The following is a 27,331-nucleotide window of genomic DNA, read 5'->3' as shown; positions in this document are numbered from 1 at the left end:
GGAAAACAAGCAGCACCAGACCAAGGTCACTGATATTCCTCTCACTGCAGATTGATATGGGCTGTAAACAAACCTATCTGTTCCTGAGGATCCATTCTGAACTAGATGTCAGACACTCAGAATCTCACCGTCAGACACTTCTAAAGAAATGCTGATTGTTTCCATCATGTAGTTGTTCTTAGGCCTTGACTGAGTCCCAAAGACATCAAACTCATCTTATGTCATGTTCAAACCCATCTTATGTCATGTTCAAACCTGGAATCAAAACAGAGTTCAGACATGAGCTTGTCAGAGGTGTCAAGAATCTTTACATTAACAGACATGTCTCTGGAGGGCTGGGAAGAGAGAGGCTGTGGACTTTGTCTCTCTCCATGCACTCCTAAGCCGTGGTATATTGACCATATACCACACCTCCTCGGGCCTTATTGCTTATCTACACCATGGCTGTCAGCCAATCAGCATTCAGGGCTCGAACCACCCAGTTTATAATAAATAATAATTTAACTTTTTTTTCTGGATATACATTTTAGACAAAGTTGTCTAAAATCGGTTACTATTGACTTAATTGTATGGTTAAAATGTCACCCTCAACAGTTACATAGACCTGGCACAAGTCATTGGTGTCAAGTAAATGAGAACTTACTCCAAGCCTTGCTATTCAAGGAGACCATGAGATGCCCAGTGAAATAAGACGGATGCGTGAAGGGATTAGGTTATGATATCAATATTCCAGGGGAGTTTTCAACTGGGATATAAAAGCAATAACTACCCCTGGACAGATTAACTTCATGACATAATTAAAGTGGTAATCAGCGAGTTGTATATAAATATATACGACTACCAAGTTACAGATGTTTTTGTTGCACTAATACATTTGCACAAGCATCCTTACTTGTGTGGATGCCAACCAATGTCTAAATAGCAAAGATACATGTGTGACATCCTTCATTGGATGCATGTAGAGAAGTACAACAAACCCATGTTAGGATTGGATTAACTCACCCATTCAATTGTATTTTTATGTATTTTATTTAACTAGGCAAGTCAGTTAATAACACATTCTTATTTACAATGACAGCCTACCAAAAGGCCTCCTACAGGGGCCTGGGATCACAACAAGTCAGCAGCATACCACCCTGCATACCACTGTTGGCTTGCTTCTGAAGCTAAGCAGGGTCGGTCCTGGTCAGTCCCTGGATGGGAGACCAGATGCTGCTGGAAGTGGTGTTGGAGGGCCAGTAGGAGGCACTCTTTCCTCTGGTCTGAAAAATATCCCAATGCCCCAGGGCAGTGATTGGGGACACTGCCCTGTGTAGGGTGCCGTCTTTCGGATGGGACGTTAAACGGGTGTCCTGACTCTCTGAGGTCATTAAAGATCCCATGGCACTTATCGTAAGAGTAGGGGTGTTAACCCCGGTGTCCTGGCTAAATTCCCAATCTGGCCCTTAACCATCATGGTCACCTAATAATCCCCAGTTTATAATTGGCTCATTCATCCCCCTCCTCTCCCCTGTAACTATTCCCCAGGTCGTTGCTGCAAATGAGAACGTGTTCTCAGTCAACTTACCTGGTAAAATAACGGTAAAATAAATAAACAAGAGAGACAACACTACATAAAGAGAGACCTAAGACAACAGCACAGCATGGTAGCAACACAACATGACAACACAGCATGGTAGCAACACAACATGACAACACAGCATGGTAGCAACACAACATGGTAGAAACACAACATAACAACATGATAGCAACACAAAACATGGTACACACATTATTGGGCACAGACAACAGCACAAAGGGCAATAAGGTAGAGACAACAATACATCACACAAAGCAGCCACAAGTGTCAATAAGAGTGTCCATGATTGAGTCTTTGAATGAAGAGATTGAGATCAAACTGTCAAGTTTGAGTGTTTGTTGCAGCTCGTTCAAAATCATATCAAATTTATTTATATAGCCCTTCTTACATCAGCTGATGTCTCAAAGTGCTGTACAGAAACCCAGCCTAAAACCACAAACAGCAAGCGATGCAGGTGTAGAAGCACAGACATGAGCTTGCTGGCTGGCTGCAGCGAACTGAAAAGAGGACGTGTGTGCTTTGGGGACCTTTTAATAGAATGTGACTGGCAGAAGGGGTGTTGTACGTGGAGGATGAGGGCTGCAGTAGGTATCTCAGACAGGGGGGAGTGAAGCCTAAGAGGGCTTAATAAATAAGCATCAACCAGTGGGTCTAGAGATGATGCTTGCTGTACCTCTCAAACTGATGTGGACCTCAAAGGGTGGAAGGGCAATCTCCACTTGTTCCCCGGTTGTGGCACTGACCAACAGGCAGCACAACGTTTGTCAGATGTATTAAACTGTCTTCATAAGAGATGGATGCTTGCCAATGATGTCATCTTCGCAAATCATCATGATGTTTATTTTACATTTGTTTTCTTCACTTTTTCACCTTTATTTAACCAGGTAGGCCAGTTGAGAACAAGTTCTCATTTACAACTGCGACCTGGCCAAGATGAAGCAAAGCAGTGTGACACAAACAACAGAGTTACACATGGGATAAACAAAAGTACAGTCAATAACACAATAGAAATATCTGTATACAGTGTTTGCAAATGAAGTACGGAGGTAAGGCAATAAATAGGCCATAGTTGTGAAGTAATTACAATTTAGCAGATTAACACTGGAGTGATAGATGAGCAGATGAGGATGTGCAAGTAGAGATACTGGGATACAAAACAATAAAAATAAAAACAATATGGGGATGAGGTAGGTAGATTGGATGGGCTATTTACAGATGGACTATGTACAGCTGCAGCAACCGGTTAGCTGCTCAGATAGCTGATGTTTAAAGTTAGTGAGGGAAATGTAAGACTCCAGCTTCAGCGATTTTTGCAATTCGTTCCAGTCATCGGCAGCAGAGAACTGGAAGGAAAGGCAGCCAAAGGAGGTGTTGGCTTCGGGGATGACCAGTGAGATATACCTGCTGGAGCGTGTGCTACGGGTGGGTGTTGTTATGGTGACCAGTGAGCTGAGATAAGGCGGAGCTTTACCTAGCAGAGACTTATAGATGACCTGGAGTCAGTGGAGGCAGAAGAGTCTTCTAAAAGGATGGAGTCATGCTCTGTCTCTTCCACACTGATGACCGGTACTCTATCAATGCGCAGCTGTGGATGGAGTGATCCACCCATTCTGTTTTAACACAGAAAATTAAAAAAATGGTATAGATGCAAAAGAAGCACATTTAAAAAATGTATACATGGCTAAAGACATATAATGATAAACATGACGCACACAAAGTGAAGGAATGTATTCTTCGTCCGAGCTGCTGTCCCCAGAATATTCTTCCTCTTCATCAGTATCTTCATTCACCTGTGATTTCTTTGAGGGACTCCAGGTCTCGTCAGCTCCAGTTGCATCATCCCAATCGATGCTATCACAAAATAAGACAGAATAATAATATAATGATAAATACAAAACCAAAGTACACTACTAGCACATCACAAATACTAAGAACAATCTTACACTTACACACTATTCATTAGGTCATTGACCTCCTATTCATTTACTTCTATGGTCTCATTAGAGATGCTCTTATACATCAGGCTAAAGTGAAGTGATGGAACAAAAAAAAAAGAAGAACATTCACTGAATACGATCTGTACAACATTGGCAGACATAAAGGGTGATAATGTCTGAGAATAGTTAATGAAAAATACCTTTTGTGTAGCCTGGTTTCACCTTCTGTTGCCTCCACGGTGCTCCCATCTAGGTCAACCCCCTCCAGGCTCCTCCCATCTAGCTCAACCCCCTCCAGGCTCCTCCCATCTAGCTCAACCCCCTCCAGGCTCCTCCCATCTAAGTCAACCCCTCCAGGCTCCTCCCATTTAGGTCAACCCCTCCAGGCTCCTCCCATTTAGCTCAACCCCTCCAGGCTCCTCCCATCTAGCTCAACCCCTCCAGGCTCCTCCCATCTAGCTCAACCCCTCCCCTCCAGGCTGCCTCCCATCTAGCTCAACCCTCCAGGCTCCTCCCATCTAGCTAAACCCTCCAGGCTCCTCATCTAGCTCACCTCTCCAGGCTCCTCCCATCTAGCTCAACCACTCCAGGCTCCTCCCATTCTAGCTCAACCCCTCCAGGCTCCTCCCATCTAGCTCAACCTCTCCAGGCTCCTCCCATCTAGCTCAAACTCTCCAGGCTCCTCCCATCTAGCTCAACTCTTCCAGGCTCCTCCCATCTAGCTCAACCTCTCCAGGCTCCTCCCTCTAGCTCAACCTCTCCAGGCTCTTCCCTGCTAGCTCAACCTCTCCACGCTCCCCCCATCTAGCTCACCCCTCAAGGCTCCTCCCATCTAGCTCAACCTCTCCAGGCTCTCCCTGCTAGCTCAACCTCCTCAGGCTCCTCCCATCTAGCTCAACCTCCAGGCTCCTCCCATCTAGCTCAACCCTCCAGGCTCCTCCCATCTAGCTCAACCTCTCCAGGCTCCTCCCATCTAGCTCAACCTCTCCAGGGCTCTCTCCCATCTAGCTCAACCTCTCCAGGCTCCTCTCCATCTAGCTCAACCTCTCCAGGCTCCTCCCTGCTAGCTACCTCTCCAGGCTCCTCCCTCTAGCTCAACCTCTCCAGGCTCCTCCCTGCTAGCTCACCTCTCCAGGCTCCTCCCATTCTGCTCAACGGCTCCTCCCATCTAGCTCAACCTCTCCAGGCTCCTCCCTGCTAGCTCAACCTCTCCAGGCTCCTCCCTGCTAGCTCAACCTCTCCAGGCTCCTCCCATCTAGCTCAACCTCTACAGCTCTCAGCTGTACTTCCCTTTGTAGTCTGTACTGATTTGCAAGCCCTGCCACATCTGACGAGTGTCAGAACCGGTGTAGTACGATTCGATCTTAGTCCTGTATTGACACTTTGCCTGTTTGATGGTTCGTCGGAGGTCATAGCAGGATTTCTTATAAGCTTCCAGGTTAGAGTCCTGCTCCTTGAAAGTGGCAGTTATATCGTTTAGCTCAGTGCGGATGTTGCCTGTAATTCATGGCTTCTGGTTTGGGGTATGTACGTAAAGTCACTGTGGGGACGACGTAATCGATGCACTTATTGATGAAGCCAATGACTGATGTGGTGTACTCCTCAATGCCATCGGAGGAATCCCGGAACATATTCCAGTCTGTGCTAGCAAAACAGTCCTGTAGTTTAGCATCTGCTTCATCTGACAATTTTTTTATTGATCTAATCACTGGTGCTTCCTGCTTTAATTTTTGCTTGTAAGCATGAATCAGGAGGATAGAATTATGTTCAGATTTGCCAAATGGAGGGCGGGGGAGTGCTTTGTATGCATTTCTGTGTGTGGAGTAAAGGTGGTCCAGAGTTTTTTCCCTCTGGTTGCACATGTAACATGCTGAAAGAAATTTGGTAAAACAGATGTAAGTTTCCCTGCATTAAAGTCCTTGGCTGCTAGGAGCGCTTTCTTATTTGCTTATGGCGGAATGCAGCTCATTCAATGCTGTCTTAGTGCCAGCCTCAGTCTGTGGTGATATGTAAAACAGCTACGAAAAATACAGATAGTGTGGTCTACAGCTTACCATGAGATACTCTACCTCAGGCGAGCAATAGCTTGAGACTTGCTTAGATATCGTGCACAAGCTGTTGTTTACAAAAATACATAGTCCGCCGCCCCTTGTCTTACCAGACGCTGCTGTTCTATCCTGCCGGTACATCATGTAACCAGCCAGCTGTATGTTGATAGTGTCGTCGTTCAGCCACGACTCCGTGAAGCATAAGATATTACAGTTTTGAATGTCCTGTTGGTAGTTTAATCTTCCGCGTAGGTCATCTATTTTATTCTCCAAAGTTTGCACGTTTGCTAGCAGAATGGAAGGAAGTGGGGGTTTATTCAATCGCCTACGAATTCTCAGAAGGCAGCCTGCCCTCCGTCCCCTTTTTCGCCGCCTCTTCACGCAAATCACGGGGAACATTTCTCAATGTATGGTATTGCAACCAATCAACTGAGCAGCCTGACTTGTTTGCTCTTGTGCATCATTTTCTATGAACCAATTCATTATCAATCCAGGGGGCTCTAACATTTAACAACTGGCATGAATACTTTTACAAATACTTCCAATGCTCCATCTGGATTCACACATAAGATCAACATACATTTTTTACATCTTCAACTAGAGTCCTGAGTAAAGATTTTATATGTTACTAGGCCCAACTTTTGTCACTTTGGCTTTCCTCGTTATTGCCACAATTTTATGGTCACTAGAGCCAATGGGAACTGATATTACTTTGGAGCAAAGCTCTGCAGCGTGAAGATGTGATCAATACAAGTGATTGGTTAACGCTCTAGTTGGTTGAGTGATAACCTAGGTCATTTTACAGGCATTAGTTACAGTTTGAAGCTTCCCTGTTTTTTTGTTGTTTTTTTTCACCTTTATTTAACCAGGTAGGCCAGTTGAGAACAAGTTCTCATTTACGACTGCGACCTGGCCAAGATAAAGCAAAGCAGTGTGACAAAAACAACAGAGTTTCACCTAAACAAACGTACAGTCAATAACACAATAGAAAGATCTGTGTACAGTGTTGTATGTAGAAGAGTAGGGAGGTAAGACAGAGTGTACAGTTGTGGCCAAAAGTTTTGAGACAGTTGTGAGCCCACTCCCTTGGCTGAGAAGCAACCCCACACATGAATGGTCTCAGGATGCTTTACTGTTGGCATGACACAGGACTGATGGTAGCGCTCACCTTGTCTTCTCCGGACAAGTTTTTTTCCGGATGCCCCAAACAATCGGATAGGGGATTCATCAGAGAAAATGACTTTACCCCAGTCCTCAGCAGTCCAATCCCTGTACCTTTTTTTTGCAGAATATCAGTCTGTCCCTGATGTTTTTCCTGGAGAGAAGTGGCTTCTTTGCTGCCCTTCTTGACACCAGGCCCTCCTCCAAAAGTCTTCGCCTCACTGTGCGTGCAGATGCACTCACACCTGCCTGCTGCCATTCCTGAGCAAGCTGTGTACTGGTGGTGCCCCGATCCCACAGCTGAATCAACGTTTGGAGACGGTCCTGGTTCTTTCTGGACTTTCTTGGGCGCTCTGAAGCCTTCTTCACAACATTTGAACCGCTCTCCTTGAAGTTCTTGATGATCCGATAAATGGTTGATTTAGGTGCAATCTTACTGGCAGCAATATCCTTGCCTGTGAAGCCCTTTTTGTGCAAAGCAACGATGACGGCACGTGTTTCCTTGCAGGTAAGCATGGTTGACAGAGGAAGAACAATGATTCCAAGCACCATCAATCAATTTCAATTTCAATCAATCAATTTTATTTTATATAGCCCTTCGTACATCAGCTAATATCTCGAAGTGCTGTACAGACACCCAGCCTAAAACCCCAAACAGCTAGTAATGCAGGTGTAGAAGCACGGTGGCTAGGAAAAACTCCCTAGAAAGGCCAAAACCTAGGAAGAAACCTAGAGAGGAACCAGGCTATGAGGGGTGGCCAGTCCTCTTCTGGCTGTGCCGGGTGGAGATTATAACAGAACTATGCCAAGATGTTCAAAAATGTTCATAAGTGACAAGCATGGTCAAATAATAATCATGAATAATTTTCAGTTGGCTTTTCATAGCCGATCATCAAGAGTTGAAAAACAACAGGTCTGGGACAGGTGGCGGTTCCATAACCGCAGGCAGAACAGCTGAAACTGGAATAGCAGCAAGGCCAGGCGGACTGGGGACAGCAAGGAGTCACCACGGGCGGCAGTCCCGACGCATGGTCCTAGGGCCCAGGTCCTCCGAGAGAAAGAAAGAGAGAAGGAGAAAATTAGAGAGAGCCAAGATTTTCAAAATGTTCATAAATGACAAGCATGGTCAAATAATAATCAGGAATAAATCTCAGTTGGCTTTTCATAGCCGATCATTAAGAGTTGAAAACAGCAGGTCTGGGACAGGTAGGGGTTCCGTAACCACAGGCAGAACAGTTGAAACTGGAATAGCAGCAAGGCCAGGCGGACTGGGGACAGCAAGGTGTCATCATGCCCGGTAGTTTCTGACGTATGGTCCTAGGGCTCAGGTTCTCAGAGAGAAAGAGAGAACGAGAGAATTAGAGAGAGCATACTTAAATTCACACAGGACACTGGATAAGACAGGAGAAGTACTCCAGGTAACCAACTGACCCTAGCCTCCCGACACAAACTACTGCAGCATAAATACTGGAGGCTGAGACAGGAGCGGTCAGGAGACACTGTGGCCCCATCCGAAGAAACCCCCGGACAGGGCCAAATAGGAAGGATATAACCCCACCCACTTTACCAAAGCACAGCCCCCGCACCACGAGAGGGAAATCCTCAACCACCAACTTACAATCCTGAGACAAGGCCGAGTATAGCCCACAAAGGTCTCCACCACAGCACAAACCAAGGGGTTTCCACCACCCTCCTTTTGAAGCTTCCAGTCTGTTATTCAAACTCAATCAGCATGACAGAGTGATCTCCAGCCTTGTCCTCGTCAACACTCACACCTGTGTTAACGAGAGAATCACTGACATGATGTCAGCTGGTCCTTTTGTGGCAGGGCTGAAATGCAGTGAAAATGTTTTTGGGGTTTTAGTTAATTTGCATAGCAAAGAGGGACTTTGCAATTAATCTGATCACTCTTCATAACATTCAGGATTATATGCAAATTGCCATCATACAAACTAAGGCAGCAGATTTTGAAAATTAATATTTGTGTCATTCTCAAAACTTTTGGCCACAACTGTACAGTAAAACTTAAATTAAACTGCTAGTCCCTTTTACTTGCCGGGCAACGGCCGACATTTCAGCAAACAAACGGCTGTTTCAAATAAACGCCTGGTCTAAATGTATTGTTTATGTTATTACCATGAATTAGCATGAGTTGTTTACGAGGTTTGTTTAATTTGTTACATTTTACTTGATATAAAAATGATAAATTGTCCATTTTTATCACCAGTTAGACATAGCTAGCCAGTGGCTGCTAACAGCTGAATACCGCTATCTAACGGGAGTACAGACCCAAAGAAATCGGCAGTTCACCCTCTAGTGGCTAAAGAATGAACTGCTGAAAATGCCCAGTCAGAGAAGAATAATTATTCTGTCAAGGAATTATTATATATATATTTTTTTAAATAGAGGCATACTAAGACAAAATAAACATGACTGTGTGTAAATGATGACACATTAGTGCAATAAATTAAGAAATGTATTAAAATACTGGAAGTGAATGCTGGAATGAAACAATTAACTATGCAAATGAGCAAATCTGTGTGCATTAAGGAAATAGATGCATGGCTCAAGTATAAGCCTGTCTCTAATATGCGCCTGTTGTGTTCCGTGATTTAAGCAAATAAAAACCTGGGCTTTTAATTGAGGTTTTACGGTAATTGCATAACCACTCAATGTTCACGTCACCCAGAAAATAGACCTCTGTTAACATCACACAATATCATTTACATAATTTAACAGATGCTCTTATCCAGAACTACTTACAGGAGCAATTAGGGTTAAGTGCCTTGCTCAAGAGCACAAAGACAGATGTTTTTCACCTAGTCGGTTTGGCGATTCGAACCAGCTAACTTTTGGTTACTGGCTCAACGCTCTTAACTGTGCATAATTATGTCTAAAACGCCCTTACTCATAATTATATCTAAAACGCCCTCACTCATAATTATGTCTAAAACGCCCTCACTCATAATTATGTCTAAAACGCCCTCACTCATAATTATGTCTTAAACGCCTCCCCTCACTCATAATTATGTCTAAAATGCCTCCTCTCGCTCATAATTATGTCTAAAGCGCCTCTAATCAGTCATCATTATGTAGGGAGACGGGGAAAACACAACAAATAATGTCTAGCGGTAAAGGTTCCCTTTAAAGTGAACAACATCGTGGGTACATTTCCACAACTATCGCTCTGGATTAGAGCGTCTGCTAAATTAGTACAATGTCAATTTGGGACGCAGGCCCAGTATATCTTTCAGTTATCTCCCCCATCTGACTGACTGGCAACCCCGTGATAAGAACCTGTTGGTTTGTCCCAGTGTTGTAGCAACAATGTAGGCTAGTCGCTAGGAGTCCGGAAGAGGACAGAATGTTGGGTCAAAGTTATCAAGACACCATCCATCCTGTTATCCTGTGTATGAGCAAAGGGAAGAATGTGTGTGTTTGTGTCAACTTGATGCTATGTGGGACCTAGCCTGTCACACAAATGCAAGATTACTACCATTTGATATGATGATCTGACTGCACTACTGACTGTACATGACATGTGTAGCTAATATTTTGACAGGTTGTCGCTCCCAGGCCGTGTGATGTGGAGTAATCGTTTAACCTCCTTTCCCCTCTTCAGGTGACCTTTAAACCAGACCTGGCCACAGTGGAGGTCCATGATGACAGCATCCAAGGCCCTCTGAAGGTAAGACAGCTCTTTAACTGTGATCTCATCTCTTTTATAAATGTCTCTTTTCAAGTCCATATGAACTGATCCAAACCTGTCGTGACTTTACTTTAACATTAATCTGAAGACTGTTATTTATCTAATCCACTAACTATGTTTAATTGTTACCCGATTTAAATTAATCGTGTAACTGTCACGTTCCTGACCTGTTTTCTGTTCGTTTTTGTATGTGTTAGTTGGTCAGGACGTGAGTTTGGGTGGGCAGTCTATGTTTTCTGTTTCTATGTTGGTTAATGGGTACCTAATATGGTTCTCAATTAGAGGCAGGTGGTTTTCATCTCCTCTGATTGAGAATCATATTAAGGTAGGTGTTGTCACATTGTTTGTTTGTGGGTGGTTGTCTCCTGTGTCTGTCTATGTTGCACCATACGGGACTGTTTCGGTTTGTTTGTTCATTTTGTTCGTTCGGTTTTTATGTAGTCATTTCCCTGTTCGTGCGTTCTTCGTGTTACATGTAAGTTCTTACGTCCAGGTYTGTCTACAKTCGTTTTGTTATTTTGTTAGTTAATTCAAGTATAGTTCGTTTTTTGTCTTCGTTGTTTTGTCGTGTCTAAATAAATATCATGTCTAAGTATCACGCTGCGTCTTGGTTCAATCCATGCTCCTCCTCTTCGGATGAAGAGGAAGAGGAGAACCGTTACAGTAACAGTTAACTCATTAGGTTCTGGGGCACCACGAGAGAGGTTCTTTAAAGAGTTACCATCTGCCAAATTTAACTCTAAAAGGTCTTTACCTATCACATCTATAAACAGTCAACTTATTAATCAAAACCTCATATCACATCATCATTCTGAACAGTCGTAACCTTGCATCTGCAAAAACCAGCGCCATACTTATGATTCACTACACAAATTGATTTAATTATTTATTTACGAGCTAATTAAATGGGAACACATGATAAAATTTGCATCGATTATTGACTAGATCCTAAATATGCTGAAAACAGGTCCCTAGCGGAATGACAACAACATGGCTGCTTGTTAAAGTGGAGAGGGAGAGAGAGAGCGAGACTCTTAACATTGGTACATTCAGAAACTACTCTCACCAACAGTAACCATATACTTTGCACACGAACCGCCGCTCGGTTTGAGTAAGAAATCATGAATGTATTTACGTGAAATGTCGGGGTCTCTCGGTGAACAGAGCAGCCTTAGAAAGGGAGTTGGGCCTTTTTCGCGGCACACTTGTAAGGCTCTGATTGTCCGAAATGGTTCCCACAAGTCTTCCACTGTTGTCCTTCTCTGTAGTTGTCCGGTATCCGGTGACTTGTCGTGTAGTCCTGAACAGAACTACAGAGTTCCATTCACGCTTGAAGATGCTTCTTTGAAGATAGGCTAGTCAGCTGTGTTGATGGTTCCCAGTGGGGTGATGAGAGTAGCGTGATACGACGGTTTGAGCAGAGTAGTATAATGGTCCTACTTAAATTAGCTTTCGAAGATACTTTACTTAGGACAGCTAATCAGCCGTACCAGTGATCATTCAGGAGGGGAGTTTATCGTCTCCACCTCGTGTTGAGATTCAAAGTTCAAACAACTTTAAACGTGCAGCTGCAGCTTCACATCTTTCTGGTCTGATGTGTTTTTCTCTTAGCCCATCATTTATACAGTTTGCTCATAAGGGGCGGTTCCGGCAAGCTGACACGCTCCCTGACCTCACTCCGGGCGCCAATTACTCACTCTGCAAAGTCTCTCTCATAGCTTCAAATCCCATCCCTCTCTTAACAAAAATACTTTAATCATTGTTCATATTACATGCACAACGCATAGTATGGAAACTTCGTACATGTAGTAGGTATACTTTCCAAGTTACAGTATTTCCTTTATAACATTTTTAATGACATCACAAAATAATAAACAAAATGACATTAATGTTCTATAGATCGCCTTTGATCATTCCCCACGTTCGATGTTAGAAATATTTTTCCAGTATTCACTTTAGAGTTTCAGCGGGGATAGTCTGTTGAAACAAAGAACATTCATTTGGTGAATGTTGGAGAGGGAGACCTGCATCTTCTCCCCTTGATTTACAACAGGGCGTGAGTTGTTAATCCCCACCAGTGCTTTCCTTTCCCCCTCTCTAGGGTGAGTGGGGGGTCTGATTAAAGTTATTCATTGCAAACCTGATCTAACTGATTTAGATTCTCGTGGACAGTCATGACACCACTATATCTAGACGTCAGGGCAGCCAGCCAGTCAGTCAGCTATTCAGTCAGCCATCCCAGGCAGTCAGTCAGCCAGTATTGAATGTTAACAGCAGTATGTCTGGTCTGTCAGGTTGGTGCTGTAGTAGAGGTGAAGAACCCTGATGGAGTGTACCAGGAAGCCTCCATCAACAAGCTGACAGACTGCAGTATATACACTGTTGGTGAGTAACACGCTTTATACACTGTTGGTGAGTAACACGCTTTATACACTGTTGGTGAGTAACATGCTTTATACACTGTTGGTGAGTAACACGCTTTATACACTGTTGGTGAGTACAGAATAGTTGTCTTTGTCCTGAACAAAGTACTCTGGTGATATCGACTGGTGTACTACTACTACTACTACTACTACTACTACTACTACTCCACCTCTATAGTGTCTGTCCTATTTTCTAGAGTTGTAATGAAGCTGTGAGGTGGAACTCATTGGGTGGTGCAGAGAACACACACACACACACACACACACACACACACACACACACACACACACACACACACACACACACACACACACGCACACACACACACACACACTGAAGAGTAGGGATGGGAGTTCGGAATAATTTCAGTAACATGAATTTGTCATATATCGGTTATTCCTGTGTTTTTTTTAAAACTACATTGTTAACGTGAGCAGTGCTGAGGGAGGCTGGTGCTCTATTTCTGCATCATGCCTAGGTGCCGGTGAGATGGGAGCACGGAGGGAGAGAGACGCTACTTGGCTACAGTAGCTATATTGTAACAGCCGCAATGTTCTTTATCATCCTACATAACAGTGGCTGTATTTAAAGATATAACTACAGTGGGGAGAACAAGTATTTGAAACACTGCCGATGTTGCAGGTTTTCCTACTTACAAAGCATGTAGAGGTCTGTACTTTTTTATCATAGGTACACTTCAACTGTGAGAGACGGAATCTAAAACAAAAATCCAGAAAATCACATTGTATGATTTTTAAGTAATTAATTTGCAACGAAGTTGAAACGTTTGTTTTATTAAATTAATACTTTAAAATGTCATGGTATATCCTTGTATCTAACAATGTCACATAGATATTTCAATTTAATTTAGAAAAAGCCTTTTCAGTGTCAAAATAGGACTTACAATTTTTCCCTCTGCAAAAATGAATACTCACAAGTACTAACGTCTGTTGGAATATTGTAATAACTGTGCACATCCCCTACTGAGAGCAGCCAATCAGTTCTCAGCCAGTCCTAAACACACCAGGCAGTCTGTATTAGAACATATGAGGGATTTAGTCAGGGAGACAGAACAGTGTGTTTGCTATATTGCCCTGAATGAGAGGTAGTGGGTGTGCTTGTCTACATCCACTATGGCACCCTATTCCCTATGGGCCCTGGTCAAAAGTAATGCACTAAATAGGGAGCCATTTGTGACAGACTTTGTATGTAAACGCCATGGCCTATATTCTGCCTAACTACTTTTTCACTTTATCACTCTCCTCCATTTCTCTCTTTATATCTCTCGCTCCATCTATACTCTCTCTCTCTTTATCTCTCTCCCTCCATCTCTCTCTTTATCTCTCTCTTTGTCGCTTTCCTTCGTCTCTCTTTATCGCTCTCCCTCATCTCTCTCTTTATCGCTCTCCCTCCATCTATACTCTCTCTCTTTATCTCTCTCCCTCCATCTCTCTCTTTATCTCTCTCTTTGTCGCTTTCCTTCGTCTCTCTTTATCGCTCTCCCTACATCTCTCTCTTTATCGCTCTCCCTCCATCTCTCTTTCGCTCTCCCTCCCTCCTCTCTCCCTCAATTCATCGCTCTCCCCCCAGTGTTTGATGATGGTGATGAGAAGACACTGAGGCGTTCCTCTCTCTGCCTGAAAGGAGCACGTCACTTTGCAGAGAGCGAGGCAAGTCTCAGTTGGACTCTCTCTACCACAGTTTAACTACAGCCTTCGTCCCAAATGGCACCCTATTCCCTCTTCTAGTACACTACATTTGACCAGAACCCTATAAGGGGATAGTGCACTAAGCCTTGGTCAAAAGTAGTGCACTATGTAGGGAATAGGGTGCCATTCGGGAACCAGTCACCTAACCTGTCTGTCTATTATTATAAATGAACCAGTCACCTAACCTGTCTGTCTGCCTATTATTATAACTGACAGTCACCTAACCTGTCTGTGCTTCTATTATTATAAATGAACCAGTCACCTACCTGTCTGTCTGTCTTCTTATTATAAAGAACCAGTCAACCTAATAACCGACCTAACCTGTGCTGTCTATTATTTTAATTGAACCAGTCACCTAACCGTCTGTCTATTTCTATATTTAAATGAACCAGTCACCAACCTGTCTGTCGTCTATTATTATAAATGAACCAGTCACCTAACCTGTCTGTCTGTCTATTATTAGAAATGAACAGTCACCTAATGTCTGTCTGTCTATTATTATAAATGAACCAGTCACCTATCTGTCTGTCTGTCTATTATTATAATGAACCAATCACCTAATTGTCTGTCTGTCTATTATTATGAATAACCAGTCGACCTAACCTGTCTGTCTGTCTATTATTATGAATGAACCAGTACCTAATCTGTCTGTCTGTCTATTATATGAATGAACCAGTCACCTACCTGTCTGTCCTGTCTATTATTATGAATGAACCAGTCACCTTAATCTTCTTGTCTGTCTGTCTTTATTATGAATGAACCAGTCGCCTAACCTGTCTGTCTGTCTATTATTATAATATGAACCAGTCGCCTAACCTGTCTGCTGTCTATTATTATAATGAACCAGTCACCTAACCTGTCTGTCTGTCTATTATTATGAATTAACCAGTCACTTAACCTGTCTGTCTATTATTTATAAATGAACCAGTCACCTAACCTGTCTGTCTGTCTATTATGTATAAATTAACCAGTCACCTAACCTGTCTGTCTGTCATTATTATGAATGAACCATTCACCCATACCTGTCTGTCTCTTACTTAATAAACCAGCTCACCTAACCTGTCTGTCTATTATATTATGAATAACAGTCACCTAACCTGTCTGTCTATTATTATAAATGAACCAGTCACCTAACCTGTTGTCTGTCTATTATTATAAATTAACCAGTCACCTAACCTGTCTCTCTTATTATAAATGAACCAGTCACCTAACCTGTCTGTCTGTCTATTATTATAATTAACAGTCACCAACCTGTCTTCGTCTTTATTATTAAATGAACCATTCACCTAACCTGTCTGTCTGTCTATTATTATAAATGAACCAGTCACCTAACCTAACCTGTCTGTCTGTTATTATTATAAATGAACCAGTCACCTAACCTGTCTGTCTGTCTATTATTAATGAACCAGTCACCTAACCTGTCTGTCTGTCTGTCTATTATTATAAATGAACCAGTCACCTAACCTGTTGTCTATTATTATAAATGAACCAGTCACCTAAATGTCTGTCTATTACTATAAAATGAACCAGTCGCCTATCTGTCTGTCTGTCTATTATTATAAATGAACCAGTCACCTAACCTGTCTGTCTATACTATAAATGAACCAGTCGCCTAACCTGTCTGTCTTCTATTTTATGAATTAACAGTCACCTAACCTGCTGTCTGTCTATATTATAAATTAACCAGTCACCTAACCTGTCTCAAGCTCTAACTCATCCACTCTCAACCTGCTGTTTGCTGTTGGTCTCTGTTCTAGGACACTAGATCGTCTACTAAGCCTGTCCTCGCTTAACCTGCTGTGCTGTTGGTTTGTTCCAGACACTTAAGTCGTCTAACCATGCTGTTTGCTGTTGTCTCTGTTCCAGACACTGTCGTCTCTTAACTCTGCCTGTTTGCTGTGGTCTCTGTTCTAGACACTAGATCGTCTCTAACCTGTCCTCCAGCTCTAACCTGCTGTTTTGCTGTCGGTCTCTGTTCCAGACACAGATCGTCTCTAACCTGTCTCCAGCTCTAACCTGCTGTTTGCTGTCGTCTCTGTTCCAGACACTAGATCGTCTCTAACCTGTCCTCCAGCTCTAACCTGCTGTTTTGGTCGGTCTCTGTTCCAGAACAACTCGATCTCTTCTAACCTGTCCTCCAGCTCTAACCTGCTGTTTGCTGTCGGTCTCTGTTCCAGACACTAGATCGTCTCCCTCTCACCAACCCTGAGCACTTCGGCACTCCTGTCATCGGCAAGAAGGGGAACCGTGGACGCAGGTCCAATCCAGTGTGAGTATCTGGCCTCATGACCCACCTGCCTGTCTGTTGTAAGCTGTTCACACTGGGCTGAGGATAGGGCTTGTTGTTGTTAGGTAGCGTTAGCTAGCGCCAGGTAGCATTAGGGAGCGCTAGTCGGCTGTATCTAAGACAAATATCTGGCATCCTATAGCTTGTTCTCCGTCTTCTTTTTAAATAGTAAGCCAACGTGTTTTTATCTCCGTGACTGATCCGAACTCGTTTTCACATGCTGTCTGTCCTCTTTCTGCAGCAGACATACAGTATAGTGATTCATGTTTGGAACATCAAATCACAATAACATTGCCGTATGGAATGGTAAGAATCACAGTACGTATCGGCACCTAAGTATGGTGACTGTATCGTGAGGTTCCCTGGCAATTCCCAGCCCTACTTAGTAATACTGGTTCTGGGCTAAACGTTACTTGGATGAAGGAATGAGATGCCAGCAGACGGAATAGTTATACCCTGATCCTGCCTCTCCTCTCCTGGGAGGCAGACATTCCAGGGAATAGAGCCGGCTGGAATCTGTCTGGAGTTAATTGGGAATCCTCCTGGTTGGCTGGTGGCTAATCCTCAAAAATGGCTTTAGTTTTTTAGATACCCCTACCCGGGGAATAACAAAACACAACCATGTTTTTCCATAACTCTAAGGTCTCCCATTTATGAAATGGATGGTTGTGTAAAAATATGTTTTACTGCAGAAGTGGTTAAATTGATGGATATTGTGACATACCTCCTTAACTCAAACTGCAGAATAATATCTGTCTGGGGGGGTGAGCTCAGGTAACCCAATATTGCAAGCTCTGATATTGCTAAAATGTGGAAATACAAGCAGTCAGTTGTCTGCCCTACATAAACAAACAGCATTCGGATATCTGCATGTATTTAGGAAATATAGACCTGTAAACACATACAATAGCTTGAAATATCAACTCTGAATATTTATGATGAATGTAACCTGTACGTTTTGGTAGGTGTTCAATAGCTGATTAGATACTACTGCACTGTTGGAGCTAGCAACACAAAGCAAGTCAAATGTGCTCTTGTTCAGTGCTGTATGGTCCAATATGTCTGCCTGACTCAAACATCACCTTCTCCTGGCTCACTGCATTGGGATGTTCTGCTGCTCTTATCCTGTCCCGGGTTGAGCTGCTTCTTCCAGACAATCATGTCCACCATCCTGGCTCTCTGCCCTGGAGCTGCTGTACATGTTGACCTGGGGACATTATGGTGTATGGGGAGGATGCAACCACACATGACGACAGCTCATAAGGCAGGTTGTCACTACAATGAACCAACAACCTGACAGCTCATAAGGCAGGTTGTCACTACAACGAACCAACAACCTGACAGCTCCCCTAAAGGCAGGTTGTCAGCTACAATGACCAACAACTGACCAGCTCATAAGGCTAGTTTCAACTACAATGAACCAATCAACATGACAGCTCAAAAGGCGGTTGTCACCTACAATGAACCAACAACCTGACAGCTCATAAGCAGGTTTGTCACTACATACAACCTGAACATACTTTCAACAACACACATGACAGCTCATTAAGGCAGGTTGTCACTACAATGACCAACAACCTGACAGGCTCATAAGGCAGGTTGTCACTACAACGCAACAACAACCCTACAGCTCATAAGGCAGGGTTGTCACTACAATGAACCAAACAACCTGACAGCTCATATTTTCATAAATACCAAGCTGCAGGTTGTCACTAACAACGAACCAACCAACCGACAGACCTCATAAAGCAGTTGTCACTACAAGAACCAACAACTACAGCTCATAAAGGGCAGGTTGTCACTACAATATGAATCCAACAACCTACAGCTCAATAAGGCCAGGTTGTCCACTACTAACGACACCAACCAACGACCGCTCATAATGGCCAGGTTGTCACTACAATGAACCAACAACCTGACAGCTCATAAGGCAGGTTGTCACTACAACGAACCAACAAACTGTCCACCAATTGAAGCTCAACAGAATTATGTGACACCACAAACGGTGTTTCCGCCGACACATTGGTGCGACTGGCTTCCGGGTTAAGTGGGCATTGTGTCAAGAAGCAGTGCGGCTTGGTTGGGTGTGTTTCGGAGAACGTACGGCTTTCGACCTTCGCCTCTCCCGAGTCCGTACGGGAGTTGCAGCGATGAAACAAGACTGTACCATGAAATTGGGGAGAAAGAGGGGTAAAACGTCTTGTTTTTTTTAAATAAGAAAACCTTTGGTGAAGGAAAAGCAGCCAACAAGTGCTCAGCATGTGTAGGAACTCCTTCAAGACTTGTGGAAAAGCATTCCTCATGAAGCTGGTTGAGAGAACGCCTAGAGTGTTCAAAGCTGTCAAGGCAAAGGGTGGCTACTTTGAGAAGCTCAAATGTAAAATATATTTAGATTTGTTTAACGCTTTTTTGGTTACTACATGATTCCATATGTGTTATTTCATAGTTTTGATGTCTTCACTATTATTCTACAATGTGGAAAATAGTAAAAATTAAGAAAAACTCTTGAAAGAGTAAGTGTGTCCAAACCTTTGATTGGTACTGTATATATATTTCCAACTGGTACCGGGGGACCTTCAGACGAGTCCTATGAGGCCTGTGGATGTCCTATAAAACAACTGACATGTTCATGACAGTCTCACCTTTCCACTGTCATATTAGTGTGTAGCCCAAACAGTTGGGACGCTGCAGAGAGAAGTTGACAGATCGGCTGTACCGACTTCAGACGAGTCTCTTGACACTTGTGGAGGTTGTAGAGCAAAACTAGAACACCATGGTGTTCGTGGGGGTCAAAGAGGGGTCATAACAGTACAAATAAATAAACACAACATGTAAAGTGTTGGTCCCAGTGTTGGGGGGGGTTGCTTAGGCGTAGTTCTGTCTGTACTAAACCCCTTTTGTGGGGAAAAACTCATTCTGATTGGTTGGGCCTTGCTCCTCAGTGGGTGGACCTGGCTCCCAAGTTGCCTATGCCCTCCCACGCCCACCCATGGCTACACCCCTGCCCAGTCATGGGAAATCCACAGATTGGGGCCTAATGAATTTATTTAAATTGACTGATTTCCTTCTGTAAACTGTAACTCAGTAAAATCTTGTTGCATCTTGTGTTTATATTTTTGTTCAGTATAGTTAAGACTGAGAGAGGTCTACCTACACTCATTAGTTTAAATGTAGTTAAGACTGAGAGAGAGGTCTACCTACATGTCATTAGTTTAAATGTAGTTAAGACAGAGAGAGGTCTACCTACTCATTAGTTTAAATGTAGTTAAGACAGAGAGAGGTCTACCTACTCATTAGTTTAAATGTAGTTAAGACAGAGAGAGACGCTACCTACTCATTAGTTTTAAATGTAGTTAAGACTGAGAGAGGTCTACCTACATCATAGTTTAAATGTAGTTAAGACAGAGAGAGGTCTACCTACTCATTAGTTTAAATGTAGTTAAGACTGAGAGAGGTCTACCTACTCATTAGTTTAAATGTAGTTAAGACTGAGAGAGGTCTACCTACTATTAGTTTAAATGTAGTTAAGACCAGAGAGGTCTACCTACACTCATTAGTTTAAATGTAGTTAAGACAGAGAGAGGTCTACCTACTCATTAGTTTAAATGTAGTTAAGACAGAGAGAAGGTCTACCTACACTCATTAGTTTAAATGTAGTTAAGACAGAGAGAGGTCTACCTACTCATTAGTTTAAATGTAGTTAAGACAGAGAGAGGTCTACCTACTCATTAGTTTAAATGTAGTTAAGACAGAGAGAGGTCTACCTACTCATTAGTTTAAATGTAGTTAAGACTGACAGAGGTCTACCTACACTCATTAGTTTAAATGTAGTTAAGACAGAGAGAGGTCTACCTACTCATTAGTTTAAATGTAGTTAAGACAGAGAGAGGTCTACCTACTCATTAGTTTAAATGTAGTTAAGACAGAGAGAGGTCTACCTACTCATTAGTTTAAATGTAGTTAAGACTGAGAGAGGTCTACCTACTCATTAGTTTAAATGTAGTTAAGACAGAGAGAGGTCTACCTACTCATTAGTTTAAATGTAGTTAAGACAGAGAGAGGTCTACCTACACTCATTAGTTTAAATGTAGTTAAGACAGAGAGAGGTCTACCTACTCATTAGTTTAAATGTAGTTAAGACAGAGAGAGGTCTACCTACTCATTAGTTTAAATGTAGTTAAGACAGAGAGAGGTCTACCTACTCATTAGTTTAAATGTAGTTAAGACTGACAGAGGTCTACCTACACTCATTAGTTTAAATGTAGTTAAGACAGAGAGAGGTCTACCTACTCATTAGTTTAAATGTAGTTAAGACAGAGAGAGGTCTACCTACTCATTAGTTTAAATGTAGTTAAGACTGAGAGAGGTCTACCTACTCATTAGTTTAAATGTAGTTAAGACAGAGAGAGGTCTACCTACTCATTAGTTAAATGTAGTTAAGACTGAGAGAGGTCTACCTACACTCATTAGTTTAAATGTAGTTAAGACAGAGAGAGGTCTACCTACTCATTAGTTTAAATGTAGTTAAGACAGAGAGAGGTCTACCTACTCATTAGTTTAATGTAGTTAAGACTGAGAGAGGTCTACCTACACTCATTAGTTTAAATGTAGTTAAGACAGAGAGAGGTCTACCTACTCATTAGTTTAAATGTAGTTAAGACAGAGAGAGGTCTACCTACTCATTAGTTTAAATGTAGTTAAGACAGAGAGAGGTCACCTACTCATTAGTTTAAATGTAGTTAAGACTGAGAGAGGTCTACCTACTCATTAGTTTAAATGTAGTTAAGACTGAGAGAGGTCTACCTACACTCATTAGTTTAAATGTAGTTAAGACAGAGAGAGGTCTACCTACTCATTAGTTTAAATGTAGTTAAGACAGAGAGAGGTCTACCTACTCATTAGTTTAAATGTAGTTAAGACTGAGAGAGGTCTACCTACTCATTAGTTTAAATGTAGTTAAGACAGAGAGAGGTCACCTACTCATTAGTTTAAATGTAGTTAAGACTGAGAGAGGGTCTACCTACACTCATTAGTTTAAATGTAGTTAAGACAGAGAGAGGTCTACCTACTCATTAGTTTAAATGTAGTTAAGACAGAGAGAGGTCTACCTACTCATTAGTTTAAATGTAGTTAAGACTGAGAGAGGTCTACCTACACTCATTAGTTTAAATGTAGTTAAGACAGAGAGAGGTCTACCTACTCATTAGTTTAAATGTAGTTAAGACAGAGAGAGGTCTACCTACCATGTTTAAATGTAGTTAAGACAGAGAGAGGTCTACCTACTCATAGTTTAAATGTAGTTAAGACTGAGAGAGGTCTACCTACTCATTAGTTTAAATGTAGTTAAGACAGAGAGAGGTCTACCTACTCATTAGTTTAAATGTAGTTAAGACAGAGAGAGGTCTACCTACTCATTAGTTTAAATGTAGTTAAGACTGAGAGGGTCTACCTACTCATTAGTTAAATGTAGTTAAGACTGAGAGGTCTACCTACTCATTAGTTTAAATGTAGTAAGACAGAGAGAGGTCTACCTACTCATTAGTTTAAATGTAGTTAAGACTGAGAGAGGTCTACCTACATTCATTAGTTTAAATGTAGTTAAGACAGAGAGAGGTCTACCTACTCATTAGTTTAAATGTAGTTAAGACAGAGAGAGGTCTACCTACTCATTAGTTAAATGTAGTTAAGACAGAGAGAGGTCTACCTACTCATTAGTTAAATGTAGTTAAGACAGAGAGAGGTCTACCTACTCATTAGTTTAAATGTAGTTAAGACTGGGGCTGTTTGTTTTGTTAATCTGTGCCATTTCAATCTTTTTAGTTCTTCTACAGCTAAATTCACTTTGTGTGTTGTTTTGAAAGCTTCTTGATTCCTTTAACAGTCAGGAGGAGAGAGCCATCTTCGTCATCCAGTGAAGAGGATGAGAGTGACGGGAGACAGAATGAAGAGCTGGTGGGATGGTACCCTGAGGGGGGTTCTGCCTCTACTGGAGACCGGAAGAACAAGACCACAGATGGTATCCTGCCCCTGGTGAGTCAGTCTGTCTGGGAAGGTGGTATGGTACCCTGCCCTGGTGAGTCAGTCTGTCTCTGTCTGGGAAGGTGGTATGGTACCATGCCCTGGTGAGTCTGTCTGTCTCTGTCTGGGAAGGTGGTATGGTACCCTGCCCTGGTGAGTCAGTCTGTCTGTCTCTGTCTGGGAAGGTGGTGTGTGTTGAGGGGGGTTCTGCCTCTACTGGAGACCGGAAGAACAAGACCACAGGATGGTATCCTGCCCTGGTGAGTCAGTCTGTCTGTCTCTGTCTGGGAAGGTGGTATGTGTTGAGGGGGGTTCTGCCTCTGCTGGAGACCGGAAGAACAAGACCACAGCGTGGTACCCTGCCCTGCACTGGTGTGTGTGTGTTTGGAAGTTGATGTGTGTGTTTGGAAGTTGATGTGTGTTTTTGGAAGGTGATGTGTGTTTGAGGTGGTGGTGTGGAGGGGGGCTCTGCATCTACTGGTGACAGGAAGAACACAGCAAGGTAACCTGCCCTGCACTGGTGAGATCATCTTGTCTATCTGTCTGTGTTGCCGTCACTACTAAATTGTTGTCGCCAGTCCCAAAAAATATTTATATACAGTACCAGTCAAAAGTTTGGACACAGCTACTCATTCAGGTGTTTTACATTATTTTTTAGAAAACATCAAAACTATGAAATAACACATATGGAATCATGTAGTAACCAAAAAAGTGCTAAACAAATCAAAATGTATTTTATGCTTGAGATTCTTCAAATAGCCACCCTTTGCCTTGATGACAGCTTTGCACACTTGGCATTCTCTCAACCAGCTTCATGAGGTAGTCACCTGGAATGCATTTCAATTAACAGGTGTACCTTCTTAAAAGTTAATTTGTGGAATGTAATTCCTTCTTAATGCGTTTGAGCCAATCAGTTGTGTTGTGACAAGGTAGGGGTAGTATACAGAAGATAGCCCTATTTGGTAAAAGACCAAGTCCATATTATGGCAAGAACAGCTCAAATAAGCAAAGAGAAATGACAGTCCATTACTTGAAGACATGAAGGTCAGTCAATACGGAACATTTCAAGAATTTTTAAGTTTCTTCAAGTGCAGTCGCAAAAACCATCAAGCGCTATGATGATACTGGCTCTCATGAGGACCGCCACAGGAAAGGAAGACCCAGAGTTACATCTGCTGCAGAGGATAAGTTCATTAGAGTTACCAGCCTCAGAAAATGCAGACCAAATAAATGCTTCACAGAGTTCAAGAAACAGACACATCTCAACATGTTTAGAGGAGACTGCGTGAATCAGGCCTTCATGGTCAACTTGCTGCAAAGAAATCACTACTAAAAGGACACCAATAATAAGAAGAGACTTGCTTGGGCCAAGAAACACGAGCAATGGACATCAGACCAGTGGAAGTCTGTCCTTTGGTCTGAGTCCAAATTTGAGATTTTTTGGTTCCAACCGCCATGTATTTGTGAAACGCATCATAGGTGAACGGATGATCTCCGCATGTGTGGTTCCCACCGTGAAGCATGGAGGAGGAGGTGTGATGGTGTGGGGGTGCTTTGCTGGTGACACTGTCAGTGATTTATTTAGAATTCAAGTCACACTTAACCAGCATGGCTACCACAGCATTCTGCAGCGATACGCCATCCCATCTGGTTTGCGCTTAGTGAGACTATAATTTGTTTTTCAACAGGACAATGACCTAACACACCTCCAGGCTGTGTAAGGGCTATTTGACCAAGAGAGAGAGAAATGGAGTGCTGCATCAGATGACCTGGCCTCCACAATCACCCGATCTCAACCCAATTGGTTTGGGATGAGTTGGACCGCAACCAATAAGTGCCCAGCATGTGTGGGAACTCCTTCAAGACTGTTGGAAAAGCATTCCAGTTGAAGCTGGTTGAGAGAATACCAAGAGTGTGCCAAGCTGTCATCAAGGCAAAGGGTGGCTACTTTGAATAATCTCAAATACATTTTGATTTGTTTTGCACTTTTTTGGTTACTACATGATTCCATATGTGTTATTTCATACTTGTCACGCCCTGACCTTAGTATTCTTTGTTTTCTTTATTATTTTGGTTAGGTCAGGGTGTGACGAGGGTGGTATGTGTGTTTTTGTCTTATCTAGGGTTTTTTGTATGTCTAGGTGTGTGTGTGTCTAGTCTAGACATATGTAGGTCTATGGTGGCCTAGATTGGTTCCCAATCAGAGGCAGCTGTTTATCGTTGCCTCTGATTGGGGATCCTATTTAGGTTGCCATTTGCCAGTTTGGTTTGTGGGTGATTGTCTATGTGAAGTTGCATGTCTGCACTCGTTATATTTAGCTTCACGGTTATTTTGTTAGTTTGTTTAGTGTTCTTCGTGTTCAGTCTTCTTCTATTAAAAGTATGTATTCACATCACGCTGCGCTTTGGTCTCCTCACTACGATGAACGTGACAATACTTTTGATGTCTTCACTATTATTCTACAATGTAGAAATTAGTACAAGTAAAGAAAAACCCTGGAATGAGTAGGTGTGTCCAAACTTTCGACTGGTACTGTGTGTATGTAGAAAACATAATGGAGATAGATATTGTTAAATCGAGGATATTTCAGAACTATCACAAATAAAAAGACGGGACAGTCAGGGAGAATCTAAAATAAAATAAAAATGCATTGCCATTGGTTTTATCACTCGGATAGCAAAATGTATAGAATTGCAGGAAAGGATCTTTTAAACTGTTTTGTCTCTGCCCCATGGCAAGATGTGTTGAATTGCAGGAAAGGATCTTTTAAACTGTTTTGTCTCTGCCCCATGGCAAGATGTGTTGAATTGCTGGAAATAAGCCTTAAAACAGTAAAAATGTATCTGCAAACTGAGCAGTATTGTGTCTTTACCTTGAAACAAATCAGCCTTATGAAGCCATTATTTTTAGTGGATCAGCAATTTGAACAGCTGAAAATGGCATGATTATAAAAACATCCTCTTGGGAGAAGGGACACTAAGCAGTCAGGTTACATGACAGCAGCCAGAGGTAAACACATCCTCTTGGGAGAAGGGACACTAAGCAGTCAGGTTACATGACAACAGCCAGAGGTAAACACATCCTCTTGGGAGAAGGTACACTAAGCAGTCAGGTAGGGGTTAGGTGGCAGTGGGCACGTGGTAGTTTGCATGGCGAAAGGCACCGTCTCCAACCCAAAATTTGAAAGGCCCTCTGTTTACAGTGTGTGTGTCAATGTTTGAAGTGAGAGTCAGTTATCAGGGTTTTCCAGACTGTTGTTTTGTCACCTTAGTTTTCCACAGGTCACTACACACACACACACACACTGACATGGTGACAGCAGGCGAGCCAACCCAGTAGTGTTTGCTTATGTAAGTGGTTCTTCAAGGCAGGTAGACCCGAGACCCAGAGAGGAGAAGAGGACGCTGTACCATATTGACTCTTGTGAGGTCAGCGGAACTCCGCCTCCCTCCTGGACTAAATGGCTCCCTATTCCCTATATAGTGTACTACTTTAGACCAGAGCCCTATAGAACACTATTCCCTATATAGTGCACTACTTTAGACCAGAACCCTATTCCCTATATAATGCACTACTTTAGACCAGGCAGGGTCAGACATTAAAGGGGAGATTGCAGAATTAGGTTTCTGTTACACATTCTTATTTGTCTCATCCTTCCAACTAAAAGTCCCAATACGACATTTCACTGAACAGTTGGATTTGGGAAGAAATGTATACTTTGTCTGAATTTGACCGAAGTCATGTCGGAAAAGAGGAGAAGTACTGGAGCAGGAGAGAAACCACTGTCCTCATAAGACGGTGTAGACCCACATCATACCTGGTCTGTTCTCATAAGATGCCGAGTCCTGTTGTGTTAGAAAAAATATTTTGACATCCTGAATAAAGCTAAGTAATCATCTGATCCTGTCCTGCGATTTAAAAAGAAACAAACATGAAAAGTAATCACTTATACAGTTTTCCGGCTTTTAGCTGGTGCCTGGTGAGTCAGCCACAGTGTTTGGTGGCGCCCGGTGAGCAGCCACGGTGTTAGGTGGCGCCCGGTGAGCAGCCACGGTGTTAGGTGGCGCCCGGTGAGCAGCCACGGTGTTAGGTGGGGTCGTCTAGTGGTGGGTGCCCGGACGACGGTGGCAAGCATGGGCTGGACGAGTGGTGGGTAGGGTAGGGAAACGATCGACCCGGTCGAGGTTAGCCACGGTTGTTTCAGAGCCTGGCTGCCGGTTGACGTCCAGCCCACTGTCGTTCTTGGGAGGGTTGGCGCCCGGTGAGCAAGCCACGGATGACGTTTAGGTCGCGTCGCCCGGGTGGCAGTAAACGCCACGGTGTTAGGTGCGCGGTGGCAGCCAGGCGTAGTGAGCAAAGCCACGGTGTTAGGGGCGCCGCTGAGCAGCACGGTGTTGCGGTGGGCGCCCGGTGAGCAGCCACGGTGTTAGGTGGCGCCCGGTGAGCAGCCACGTGTTA

General features: G+C 43.0%; 1 protein-coding gene and 1 long non-coding RNA gene across 2 annotated transcripts in view; both read left to right on the top strand.

Annotated features, from left to right (window-relative positions):
- Window positions 1–10,332: 10,332 nt before the first annotated feature.
- On the top strand, window positions 10,333–16,840 carry LOC139024903 (AT-rich interactive domain-containing protein 4B-like; the record flags this gene model as incomplete). The annotated part of the gene is made up of 4 exons (XM_070439884.1): window positions 10,333–10,413; window positions 12,729–12,819; window positions 14,449–14,528; window positions 16,745–16,840. Coding segments are annotated over 4 exons (348 nt in total), but the record flags the coding sequence as incomplete, so codon positions are not given.
- Window positions 16,841–23,045: 6,205 nt separating this feature from the next.
- Window positions 23,046–27,331, top strand: part of LOC112072670 (uncharacterized) — a 7,234-nt gene continuing 2,948 nt past the window's right edge. The window contains exon 1 of the long non-coding RNA XR_002894365.2: window positions 23,046–23,132. This is a non-coding gene — a long non-coding RNA (uncharacterized lncRNA). The remainder of the gene's footprint in view (window positions 23,133–27,331) is intronic.

The sequence above is a fragment of the Salvelinus sp. IW2-2015 genome, unplaced genomic scaffold (assembly GCF_002910315.2).
Source record: "Salvelinus sp. IW2-2015 unplaced genomic scaffold, ASM291031v2 Un_scaffold1998, whole genome shotgun sequence".
NCBI lineage: Eukaryota > Metazoa > Chordata > Actinopteri > Salmoniformes > Salmonidae > Salvelinus > Salvelinus sp. IW2-2015.
Note: the sequence above shows the minus strand (reverse complement) of the source record. Positions and strands in the feature narration are given on the sequence as shown.